Source organism: Phodopus roborovskii, unplaced genomic scaffold, assembly GCF_943737965.1.
Source record: "Phodopus roborovskii unplaced genomic scaffold, PHOROB, whole genome shotgun sequence".
Classification (NCBI taxonomy): Eukaryota; Metazoa; Chordata; class Mammalia; order Rodentia; family Cricetidae; genus Phodopus; species Phodopus roborovskii.
Window position 1 is genome coordinate 4865398 of NW_026126618.1, and position 12842 is coordinate 4878239.

At 47.5% G+C, this 12842-nt stretch overlaps 1 protein-coding gene across 1 annotated transcript in view; it reads left to right on the forward strand.

The window, feature by feature from the left end:
• The window catches only part of Ccdc38 (coiled-coil domain containing 38), a 52278-nt gene that overhangs the window by 23283 nt on the left and 16153 nt on the right, over positions 1–12842 (forward strand). The window contains exons 10-12 of the mRNA XM_051206322.1: positions 2494–2645; positions 7401–7461; positions 9885–9960. Coding sequence (XP_051062279.1) covers positions 2494–2645; positions 7401–7461; positions 9885–9960 — 289 coding nt within the window. The remainder of the gene's footprint in view (positions 1–2493; positions 2646–7400; positions 7462–9884; positions 9961–12842) is intronic.

Genomic DNA, 12842 nt, shown 5'->3' on the forward strand with positions numbered 1-12842 from the left:
GACCTCCCCACTCCAGGTTAGCAGGAAGAAACACATGCTAATCCAGGAGGCTGTGGAAGCAGGATCTGGGTTTACTGCATCAGCAGGGTTGAGGTGGGGGAGGGCTAGAAATCTTAGGATGGGGTAAGGTGATATAAGGAGAAAGGGCCAATAATATTCCACCAAGCTAGCGGTTAGCGAGGCAGGGGCAGTCTCCCATCAGGCCTTGCTGAGTCACTCCCACGTGGAGGTTACAGGCCAAAGACAGGCCGCCAAACTCTAGGTAGGCTCAGCTCGAGCCCAGGCCTCTTTAGGCCCAACGAAGGCAGAGCCAGAGAAGCGACCTGAGCCCTTTGGAGGGGTCTAGAAGACAGTGAGTGAATGGTTTTGCCTGGTTCAGGTTGTGACAGTTTCTCATTTTAATTTGTAAAGGAGCCCGCCGATTAAAGACTGGCGCTTTTAAATAAAATTAGATGTTGAAAGAGGGCACTGTCAGGAGCAGACATCTCTCTCTGTCATGAAAGGTCTTATGCTTTTGGAATATCTTAAATCCCGGACTCAAAGCTTGCTACAGGATATTGTAAAGAGACTGAAATTTTAATGTGTTTGAGTGGGACTTTGGAAGTTATTTGTGATTTTTTTTTTTTAAAGGAAGTTCACCATTTTTAGTGTTGTACAGAAAAGTATGAGTAGGACAGTTAGTGAACACTGTCACATGTTTACACCACTATCTAGTTCCTATTAATTTTACTCTTCAAACAGGTGGCAGCTTAGGGAACAAGGGACAAACCCAAAAATCTCTACAGCCCTTCTCTGCGTGTAAGCTGTGCTCAGAGATGGCTTCATTGCTTCTGTGTTGAGTTGTGTAAAACTGAACCTGCCCAACAACTGAGGAAGACTAGAAGTGATGGGTCCATTCCTGTCGCATTGTCATACGCTTCAAACAATGTATGACAAACAGCTGCCAGCTTGTAATTTTCCGGGACCGCAAACAAGGCTTCCTCTTGAAACTGAACCAGAAATAACTTCTTAGGCTCCTTGGGCTTTGTAGTATGTTCAGGAATATACAGATACTGAGGAGGCTCAAATTTTGGTCTCCACCAGTTAACCAGTGCAGCCACCAATGACCCAGTCTTGAAGGAATCCATCTTGATGACCCAGCATCTCTGTCATTAAGCGTTTTAGTCCTTCATCTTCTCCTGGGTTAAGTTCACCGCCAGTTAATGTGAAGAAAGGTGTTCCCGGCTGTACCCGTGCTTGTGTACAATCAACCCCTTGTATCGTCCTCCCGGTCCCAGTTTTATCAAATCCCTCCCACGTGCGCTGAAATCTGGCTGCAACAGAGCTAACCTTTTCTTAGAGGGGCTCTTTTGCACCAAAGGTGTAATCGTTAAGTGGGCATAGGTTAATGGTTTGCTCCAGGGTGAGGGGCGTGGTCTGCCGTATGTACTTGTTGCTGAACTGGTTGAAGTCCCGGGGCCAGCCCATCTTGGAACGATTCAGCATCAGCACCACAAACATGCTGAACAGCTCTGATGCTGGCAGCAAGCAGAAAGCTGGGCCAGCGTAGGGGTCCAAAGGGCGGGCAGCGGTTACCTGCATCCCGCTCGGCAGCCGCCGCCCATCACTGAGAGCGAGAAGCAGAAGTTTCATTTGCGATTTTAATGTGAGATCTTGGGGATGTATAAGAAAGGAACGATTGTGGCTTAATAGTAATGTGTTTGTGTGTCAAGTTGACAAGGGGTCCCTTGTCCTGGCTAGTTTTGTGTGTTCAGTTGACCCAAGCTAGAGTCATCAGAGGAAAGAGCCACAGTTGAGGAAATGCCTCCAATGAGGTTCAGCTGTAAGGCATTTTCTCAATTTGTGATCAAAGCGGGAGGCAGAGCACATGGTGGATGGGGCCACCCCTGGGCTGCTGGTCCTGGGTTCTGTAAGAAAGCAGGCTCAGCAAGCCATGAAGAACAAACAAGCTGGTGAGCTGCATCCCTCCATGGCCTCCGCATCAGCTCCTGCCTCCGGGTTCCGCCATGTTTGAGTTCCTGTCCTAACTTCCTTCAGTGGTGGACTAGGATCTGGAAGTTTAAGCCAAATAAACCCTTTCCTCCCCAACCTGCTCTTTGGTCATGGTTTTTCACTGATGCAGTAGAAACCCCGAGACAGAGACCTGTTTTTAAATGCTGTACTGGGTGTGCAAGTATGCGTGCCGGGCATTCTGCACACTGATGACACAATCAGGTGCCAAGCCTTTGAGGAATGGCTCTCTTGCTTCCTCTCATTCACCCACGGTCTTTTTCCCCTTCCAATTCCCCCACGTGGCTGAAGCTTAATAGCCATTCTGTGTGTCCGTGCGACTGGGCCTGTTTTAATCAAAGGACTGCCTCTGGGTTTCTTGCTGCTCATATCTTTCAGAAGTGCTGTGTTTAAAAGTTGTATTAAATGTGCTGTTGTGCCAAAAAATAATGGGGGGGGGAGTGTTTTCACAGCCGTGTAACCACGCCCTCATTTCTTTTGAAGTGAAATAGCCAAAACGGAATTCCTCCTCAAGGAGTACATGAAATACGGATTTTTCCTGCTGAAGTTGTCCCCAAAACAGTGGCAAGTGCAACAATCACAAAAACGAGCTCAGGCATCAAAGAGTAACGCCATTCTCCCAAGAATCTTAGAAAGTAAGTCACGGGTCTTAAGCTAAGCTAAACCCCGGATTCTAGAGTGTTCTGCTCAAAGTTTATTTCACAGTCAGAACTTAAAAGTTAAAACTTGGACAAGGACTCCTCTTATTTTTTTTTTTTTAAGATTTGTTTATAATTTTTATGTGGTGTTTTGCCTGCATGTATGTCTGTGTGATGGTGTCAGATCCCTGGAACTGGAGTCACAGACAGTTGTGAGCTGCCATGTGGGTGCTGGGAATTGAACCCTGGTCCTTGGAAAGAGCTGTCAGTGCTCTTAACTGCTCAGCAATCTCTCCAGCCCCCCACCCCCTTATTTTTGTTGTCATATATGTATTATGTGCAGAGTGTTCTGTCTGCATGTATGCCTGCAAGCCTGAAGAGGGCACCAGATCTCATTACAGATGGTTGTGAGCCACCATGTGCTCTTAACCTCTGAGCCATCTCTTCTGCCCTATTATTATATGTTATTAATTTGGAAACTCAAATTAGCTTCAGCTATAGAGCAACAAAAATACATGAACACATAGAAAATACATTATTTATAGATGATATAGTGGTATCTAAAATATTTGGTACTATTAAAGGCCTCTATAGTAGTCTCAATAGACACAAAGTCGATTATATTTTATTACCTAATATACTAATTGAAATAAACTAACTATATCCACTGGAAATGGTACAGATACTTTGGAGGCGCAAAACAACTTTAATGTGTGTGGCCTGGAGATTTGACAAATAGAAAAGTATGTTGTATTTTCAGGTAGATGAATGGACTTTCTAAGTTACCCATTTTTCTTGAAATAAATGTGTATTTAGTGGAATTATACTACAAGTGTAACGCCAAGGGATCTTTAGGGAGTTGAATTTCAGCGGAGAGGACTGAGTACCGTGAGCCTGAGGCGCACACAGAAAGTTAAGCAATAATGCTACTTTAAATGTTACATGTTTAAACATGATTGTACATGCTAATGCGTCTCAGTAGTTAGAACAGGGCTGGGCTGACATTAGGTGTCCCTTAAGGAGCAGAGCTAGAGCCCATCGTGCAAACCCTTCATATCTGATCCAAGTAGAGCCCCGTGAACATGGATTTTCTTTCCTGCAACACTGGAGGGGCGCGGTTAACCTCCTCCTGAAGAAAATTCTGAAATAGTGGGTAGACATTGCTTGCTGAGCACATAGCAGAGTTATCCTGAAGAGGGGGGGAAGAAGTAAGGTAAGCACCGAGATTCTCAGCTGCTGCCTGAAGCATTTCGGGGTTCCATGCAAGGATAGGAAGTCTCGAGGGAGCCCGCACGATCTGAACGCTTACACCCCAGAAACTGGGAACTGAAAATGGGAGCTGGTTGGGAGGGACATCAGTCATGGCACTTATCAAAGCTCATTAAATGATGTTGAGCAAGTGATGTGTTTCCATATGACAGTAGATGTCCCTTCTAAATGGAGGGTACTCAGAGCCCAGTAGGCCTCTCAGACTAGTATCAGTTGCTTCCGTGGAGCTATGATGGACTGATGTTGGAAATGCAGATCCCCTAAGCCCCAAATGGCCCCGTTCTCATCTCTTCTCCCTACGTCAGAGAGCAGTCCTGGACATCTGCTAAGTAAGAGTGCAGACAACAGGCTCCTCCCCATCCTGCATCTCCACGGAAACTTGGAAGCTTGGATGATAACTCTGCCTTCACACCCAGGCAAAGCTCTCATCCCCAGGAATGAACACCCCCTCCCAGTTCTATCCCCCACCAACTCACTTTCTCTTCATCTCTAGAATTTTCAATAAGTTCAGGTAACAGAGAGAGCAGTGCCGAATCGGACAGTGTGTCTTTCTCCGAAGAGCGCAGTGTAAGAAAGGCGAGTCAAGGTGAGAGCCCAGGCCGGTGGCCACACTGAGCAGAGCTCCAAGGTGAATACACCTGGAGGCCCAGCAGGGAAATAGGGGGTGGGGTGATGCCCGTGCCACCCCTGACCCTGGGATTCAGCCCTTCTGTTCTTTCAGATTTCATCACAAAGACGTCCAAGTGGACAAGAACCTCATCCTAAATGTCTCCATAGATAGGTGCCCCCAATCCTTTGGTTCAAGTTTGCCTTCTGTAATGACACCCTAGCCTGGGTGTGGCCAGTTGAGGATGCCCTACCGAAGTGAACCGTGAGCACTGCCCACCACCACCACACACCAGGGATTTAGACCCAGTGTTTTAACACTGACTTGGAAATCACACTTAAAACCATCAGATGCCATGAAAATATCTGAATTTCAGCATTCCCTTGAAACCCACCAGACCTGACATCCTGGTTTGAAGGATGTTGCCTGTGGGACAGTCACCTTCCCTGGAGGACAGTCTTCCCTGTTCAGTGATCCTAGTTCTCACAGGCCACCATCCCTCCTGCATCTGGGCCCCCGGTGCTCACCTGAGTTTGTGATCCATAATCCAGGCTGACTCTTGGGAACCTTTCCACGTGTGATCTCGCCACTAAGCAGCAAGTGTATGTTGGGGTTAAGCCAAAAGCAAGATTTGTCTGCCCAGAAATAAGCATTCAGGTAGTTAAAAGTTGTTGTTTTTAAACTTACGAGTCAATTGGAGCCTTTGCCCACTCGAGGATCTGTGGTAGTATGTAGGGATGGAGAGAGAGAGGGGTGAGTCTCAATGGTATCTTCTGAAGTTAACTATAAGTGTTACTCAGTTTAAGTAGCACTTCTTAAACTTGGTTTTAGTAATGTGCTCTAAATGTGTTTCTAAAAGGAAAACATTGTATGATGAGATTTCATTTTTCCCACTCCCCTCCCCTCCCCTCTGCTCCCCTTCCCTCCCCTCCCCATCCTTCCCCTCCCCTCCCCTCCCCATCCTTCCCCTCCCCTCCCCTCCCCATCCTTCCCCTCCCCTCCCCGTCCCTCCCCTCCCCGTCCCTCCCCTCCCCTCTGCTCCCCTCCCCTCTGCTCCCCTTCCCTCCCCTCCCCTCCCCTCCCTTCCCCTCCCCTCCCCATCCTTCCCCTCCCCTCCCCGTCCCTCCCCTCCCCGTCCCTCCCCTCCCCGTCCCTCCCCTCCCCTCTGCTCCCCTCCCCTCTGCTCCCCTTCCCTCCCCTCCCCTTCCCTCCCCTCCCCTCCCCTTCCCTCCCCTCCCCTCCCCGTCCCTCCCCTCCTCTCCCCTTCCCTCCCCTCCCCGTCCCTCCCCTCCACTCCCCGTCCCTCCCCTCCTCTTCCCTCTACTCCCCTTCTCTCCCCTCCTCTTCCCTGCCCTACTCTCCCCTCCCCTCCCTCCCCTCCCTTCCCCTTGCTCCCCTCCCTTCCCGTCCCTTCCCTCCCCTCCCCCTCCCCTCCCCCTCCCCTCCCCTTCCCTCTATACTTTGAAGGCACACAATGCATTTCAGGCACTTTTAAAGACTTGGGGTACAAAGACAAATGGAAGACAGTTTCTGCGCCCGGGCACCCACTGAAGCGTGACGCAGTAGGGTTAGGCAGTGGGGCTGGGTTTTGAAGAATGTGTAGGACGCTGCCAGGTAGAAGCAGCAAGGGTGAGGCCCACTGTGATTCCCAGTGGAATTGGAAACACAACGGTGAACCGTAACGGTGTTGGTAGGTCCTGGTTATGTGGATGAAGACTCTCGGGGCCAATACTGGCCCAGGCATTAGTTTCGGGTGAGGACTGAACTTGATCTTTATGAGTACACAGATGTGGACAAACTAAGTGTCCACGAGGCCCACAGCTGGAAGGTAGGGTCTCTTCGTGAGAAGAGTGGAAGCGGGCATAACTTTTACGTTCTCCCTGTTCTTGCAAACCCTGTGATTAGAAACGGGGTCAACTGTATGGGGAGAACAGAGCCATGGCTTGCTGTCCATTTTTGTCCCTCATCCGTGACTTGCAGCAGTCAAGTTCCACTCAGCCGCTGTGTAAACGGGACTCTTGGGCTTGGAGTCCCATTTCAGTTGAGCAAAAAAGCTGCTTCTGCCATACGGTTGCCACTGTGATAGGCAAACCATGCTTTAACAATGAGCAGGCACACAGTGCCTGGAAGCAAGCGACAAGGGCTCATCTCTAATAGCGTCCCTTTCCTCTCTTGTCACCCACGGACCTCGCCTGGACACTCCGAACAGGACGGGAACAGAGGAAATCTACTTTCAGCACAGAGTCTAGGAAGGCCTCCACGCTCAAGTAGGTACAAACAAACTGAATGGCTTTCTAGACAACTTTTGTTTTTTAGCCTTTCCTCAACACAGAGGGCCTGGTCTCTGAGCTCTTGCCACATACCGTGGAGTGAGTAGTGGCCAAGGCTGCACTCCCGAGGTGCCCCCAGAATTCTACTCTTTGAGTAGCAGCCTAATCATAGAAGCCACCAGACTCCCTTTTTAGCTATTCTGCTAGGCTGTGCACCTACAGGTCTAGCCCTCACTTACCTGCTGCAGTAGGGGCATAAAGCATTTTTCTTTACTCTTTTCTTCCTTCCCTAACTTGATGCTAACTCATCTCATCGATGGCTCACTGTCAACCCTACCTAGCCAGTGGGCGCTTTGAGGAGATAAATGTCTGGGTCAGACATGCTGAATGAACTTGAGGAAGGAAGAGTTCTGAGCCAAGACTGCTGTATCCATGACAACCCCTGAGGGCCACGGGGACATGTGACTCTGATTCCAGGGATGCTGGGGTCACCCCACTTCTGTGGCGTTTAGTTGGCCCTTTTATACCTTTTAATTAAAATTTCACTTTTGAGATCGTTGTTACTGGTAGGACCCCTTTGACTCTTGACCCAGCCTCTTGCAACAGGAATCCTGTGCCAAACGGTAATACAGTACCACAGCCAGGACATCGGCGTTGGCCCAGTGAGGTGCAAAATGTTACTGCTGATTTTTTCATGTCTTTTTTTATAGCCACAGCCTCTTCCCTGGCAGCCACTAATCTGCCCATTTCTGATTGTGTCATTTCAAGAGTGTGATATCAAGATCGTGCAGTGTGTAGCCTTAGAATTTTGTTTTGCTTTTCGAGACAGGGTTTCTCTGTGTAGCTTTGGAGCCTGTCCTGGAACTAGCTCTGTAGACCAGGCTGGCCTCGAACTCACAGAAATCCTGCTGCCTCTGCCTCCCAAGTGCTGGGATTAAAGGCGTGCACCACCAACACCCGGCTGCAACCTTTGAATTGTAATAATTTGCCCATGTTAGACCATGAATAGTTGGTTCTCAGGTTCTCTGTGGTCTGAACATTGTGTTTTTGAACTGTTCACCTACTGAAGAATATCCACCTAGTTTCTAGTTTGGGGCTGTAATGAGTCAAGCCACTGCATGTTTTATTTGTCCAATTTAAGGTTTTTTTTGTTTGTTTTTGTTTTGTTTTGTGTGTGTGTGTTGTTTTGTTTTGGGGGGGGCGGGCAGGCAGAAGAGATGGCTTCAGAGGTTAGGAGCACTGGCTGCTCTTCCAGAGGCCCTGAGTTCAAGTCCCAGCAACCACATGGTTGAGATCTGGTGCCCTCTTCTGGCATGTAGGCATACATGCAGGCAGAACACTGTACACATAATTAAATCTTTTAAAAATGTTTTACATATATGGGTGTTTGGCCTGCATGGCATATTTGCCCCGTGTGTATGCAGGATCCCCGAGGCCAGAATAAGACATCGGATCCCCTTGGAACTTGAGTTGGACACAGTTGTGAGCTACCATGTGGGTGCTCAGCAAAAGCCCAAGTACTGACTGCTGAGCCATCTCTTTGGCGCCTTGTACAGCATTCTGTGTGAAGACAGTCCTTACTTCCCTGGATGAATGTCTAGATGTGAAAGTGGGCTAGATGCTAGATGTCTGTTTCCACAGCGTCTGTACCATTTTACACTCCAACAGCGGTGCGTATGATATGTAGTTTCTCAATAGCTTCAGCCTTTGATCTGTCGTGCCTGTGCATGAGTGTGCGTGCATGTGCTCGTGTTTGTGGGTGTGTCTTCAGTGCCCATGGAGGTCAGAAGAGAGCAGTGGAGCCCTTGGAATTACAGGCATTAGTGAGCTGCCCGATGTGGGTTCTCTGGTAGAGCAGCCAATGATCTTGACTGCTGAGCTCTCTCTCCAGACCCCACCAACTGTTTATTTTCAGTTTTCTGTCAGGTATCACCTCCCTCTCCTCCCTGCGCTTACTCATTTTTCACTCCACTACAGCCTTCATCACCAACTACCTTCCTCTTCCCTTATTCCTGCTGTATTAAAACTCTAATCGTTTTCAGTTTATCTTTTATACAGAATCTTTTTCCGGAGCCAATTGCCAGGACACTTCATTATTTTTACCTACTCCCTCGTGTGTGTGTGTGTGTGTGTGTGTGTGTGTACACGTGTGTGTACATGTGTATGTGTGCACATGTGTGTGTACACACGTGTTGTGCACGTGTGTGTGTGTGTGTACACGTGGCGTGTGGACATGTACCACAGCACACACGGGGAGGTCAGAGGACAGCTTTTATGAAATCCGTTCTCTTCATCCCACCATGTGGGGTCTGTGGATGGAACTCAGGTCATCAGACTTAGTAGCAAGTGCCTTTATTTACCCTCTGAGCCATCTCGTAGGCCCAACACCATTATCCTGTAAGGTTGTATCTTATCGTCCGCCTACCTGGTACTTCCTCACATGATTAGAAACTACTACAAAAAGCAAATCTCCAGAGGACACAGGTAGCTGCCTTGCTGAAAACATTCAGAAGGTGGTGGTCGGTCTTGAGTGAGCACTAGAGTCCACATTTTGAAGTCATGTGTTTGGCCCACTTTGGTCTTGACAAAGTAGCTATGGTGAGGTCGGTAGTCACATGTTTCTTTAGAGAAAGCAAACTAATTTTTTTGATGCTGCTAAAAAACCATTCTGTTCTGTGGGCCTTCTGTGTGGTCTCATTACATGTGTGACTCTATCTGGGACTAAATATGGTTTTCTTTTGTACAGTTGTGGAATTGTGGGGTGAGCAGTCTCCTAAAACAGTAAGTAGTCTAGTGAAAAGAATCTGTAATAGGAGTTGGTGAGGTAGCTCAGTGGTTAGAGCAATGGCTGCCCTTGCAGAGAGGACCTAGGTTCGATTCCCAGCATTCACATGTTGGCTCATAACTCCCTGTAACTCCCATCTAAGGGGATCTGACCCCCTCCTTTGGCTTCCACAGACACCAATTATGTGTGCGTGATGCATTGCCATACATGCAGACAAAACACTCATACACAAATGAAAATTAATTTAGGAGCAAAGGCAAACCTACTAATGGAAAATAACTCAGAAGTGATTTTTTTTTTTACAGTCGGGCTGACAGCATGGCCGCCTCAGAGGACAGTTTGGAGTTCTTTATGGAGGATGAGCCGCTGGAGTTCGATCTGGTAACCAGACTCTCTCTCTTGATTTCAGCTGTGTGTGGTCTCGACATTCATTTCTTCTGAAATACTCTATTCCAAACATATTAACACATTTTCTGGAAGGAAATATGACTTGATGATGATCTCAAAATCCCGTCTTTCACCAATATTTGTCATCAAGCCATCTATGAACAATAAGCATAAGAATATATGCCAGCCCTTCTGAGAGTGAAGCGGGGAGCCACAGATTTCAGGCCAAGAGGCCAGACGGGGCGGAGCACTAGGGAGGCAGGCGTGGCAGCCCTGGGTAGCAAGTGGAGGCCAGGCTACAAGAGACACCTGACTCAATAAAACAAAACCAAAGCAACAACAAAATTCAAGGCCAACTTGGGCTACACAGTGAGTTCCAGGCCAGCCTGAGATACATAGTGAGCCCTGTCTCAAAAACAAAACACAAAGGAAATAATTTGGGACAGATACATAATCAAACCCATCCTATAAAAACTCCAACTCCTCGATGGTGTAGTGTGTTGTGTGTATTTAAGTTTGCCTGTGTCTGAGCACATGTGTGCCTGTGTATGTGGAGGCCAGAGTTAACACTGGGGGTAACCCTTAATTGCATTCCACTCTATTGACGGAGACAAGGTTCCTGGCTGAATCTGGTGCTCACTTTTGGCTACCTAGCCAGCTTTCCCTGAGAGGTCCCTGGGAGGCTGGAGGCTGCCATGCTCACCCATCATGTATACGTGTCCTTCACACTCCAGTTCTTATCCTTGTACAACCAGGCTTTGTCCACTGAGTTACCATCCCAGCCCAGGGTGGTTTTTTGTTTTTGCTTTGTTTTTTCACTTTATTGGGTAAGCAGAACCTCGAAAAATCCTGCCTTAAAACACCATTATTTCGGCAAAACTGCTGGCGAGTTTACCTAAAGCTAAATGCAATCATGAAGGCTTGAAAGTGATTTTAAGCAGAAATGAAACAGACTGGAGGGATGGCTCAGAGGTAAAGTGTACTGGCTACTCTTCCAGAGGTCCTGAGTTCAATTCCCGGCACCCACCTGATGACTCCCAGCCATCTGTAGTGACAGCTCGTGCCTTCTTGTGTCATGCAGGCAGAGCAAAAAGAAAAGCAGCCCACCAAACACCACCCATTTTTACACAGGGCATACCTCACCCAGATCATCTTGCTTTTAAAACCGTGTGCAAACGCATGGTTGTCCATCTTCACATTTTTGGGATGCAATGCGACAGTGTTGACCACACACATCCCATAGTGAGGTGGATTCTACATCTTCATCTTGCAAACCCAAAGCACTGTGCCCATCCAACACCTGCCCAGCCTCCCGCTTAGAAACTTCCTGTTTCTAAGAGACTGGCTATTTCAATATTTATGTTTTTGGTTGTGAGCCTAGCCTTTAACAGCTGAGCCATCTCTCCAGCCCGCTATTTCAATATTTAAATATGGCAATTATACACTATAGGGGTGAGAGAGAGGGAGAGAGAGAGTGTGTGTGTGACTGGGCTCTTTCACTTACTCTAATGATCCCCAAAGCTCATTTAAGCCAGGAGATGGCGGTAGTGGTAGCACACACCTTTAATCCCAGCACTCAGGAGGTGGAGGCAGGTGGATCTCTGTGAGTTCAAGGCCATCCTGGTCTATACATTGAGTTCCAGAACAGCCAGGACTGTTACACTGTTACACAGAGAAACTCTGTCTCAAAGCCAAAAAAAAAAAAAATCAACCTCATTTAAATGATAAGGTAATGGAGCTGGAGAGTGCTCAGTAGACACAGTGCTTGCCTTGCAAGCTTGAGGGGTCTGATCTCCAGCCCCTGAACCATTACAAAAACAAGAGGAAAAAACTCAGGCACAGCGGTTGTGTGCTTATAAACCTAAGGCTTGGGAAGTGGAGACGGGCAGACCCCTGGGGCTTAAAGTGGGAAGTCCCTGAGGGTCCTACATCTGAGGTTCTCCTATAGTCCCCAACACATGTGTACGCACCTGCACACACATGTTCATAACCACAAAATGTACTGTAGAAGAGAATTTCTCCTTTCTAAGGCTGAATAGTGTTCCATTGTGTGTGTGTGTGTATAAATACATATATACTGTATTTCCTTATTTACCCATCTATGAATATTTTTGTTGCTTTTGTGTCTTGGTAATTTAAATAATAACACATTATGTTAATATATGTGTTACTTTGAAAATGCTTACTTAAAGCAATACATACTTTATTTTGTGTTTCTGGGTGAAAGATACACATTTATTTTGTATGGAAGACAAGCCATATTTTAATTTTTATATGGATTAACTACAATTTAAAAAACAGCTTGTTGGTGCTTAGTTATAATCAGGATTTAAACATTGTCAACTTTTTTTATATTTTCCTTTTTTATTAAATTTATTATTTTCTTATGTTACATATTGGTCCCGGTTCCCTCTCCCTCCTTCTTTCCCTCTCTCCCCCCTCACGTGCACCCCTCCCACTCTCCCCTCCCACCCCACCCCCACTCCACATGTAGGGTGATGCCATCCAGGAGGGGTCATCTAAATCTGTCAGGTCATTTGAAGTAGGGACTACTTTTCTCCTGTCTCTAGGTTAAGAGTGTTCCTACATGGGGGATGTGCCCACAAGGTCCTTTTGTGCACCAAGGACACATCCTGGTTCCACTGTCAGAGGTCCCTTAGACTGCCCAGGCCTTCTAGCTGAGACCCATGTTCAGGGGGTGTGAGTCAGTCCCATGCTGGATTCCAGCTATCAGTCTGGGGGCCCATCAGCTCCTCTTTGTTCAGGTCAGCTGTCTCTATGTGTTTCTGCAGCCTGGTCTTGTCCTTTCTCTGCATCTGGATTCTAGTTTGACTAAGTGTCTGCTTCTGTTTCCAACAGGTACTAGATGAGGGCTT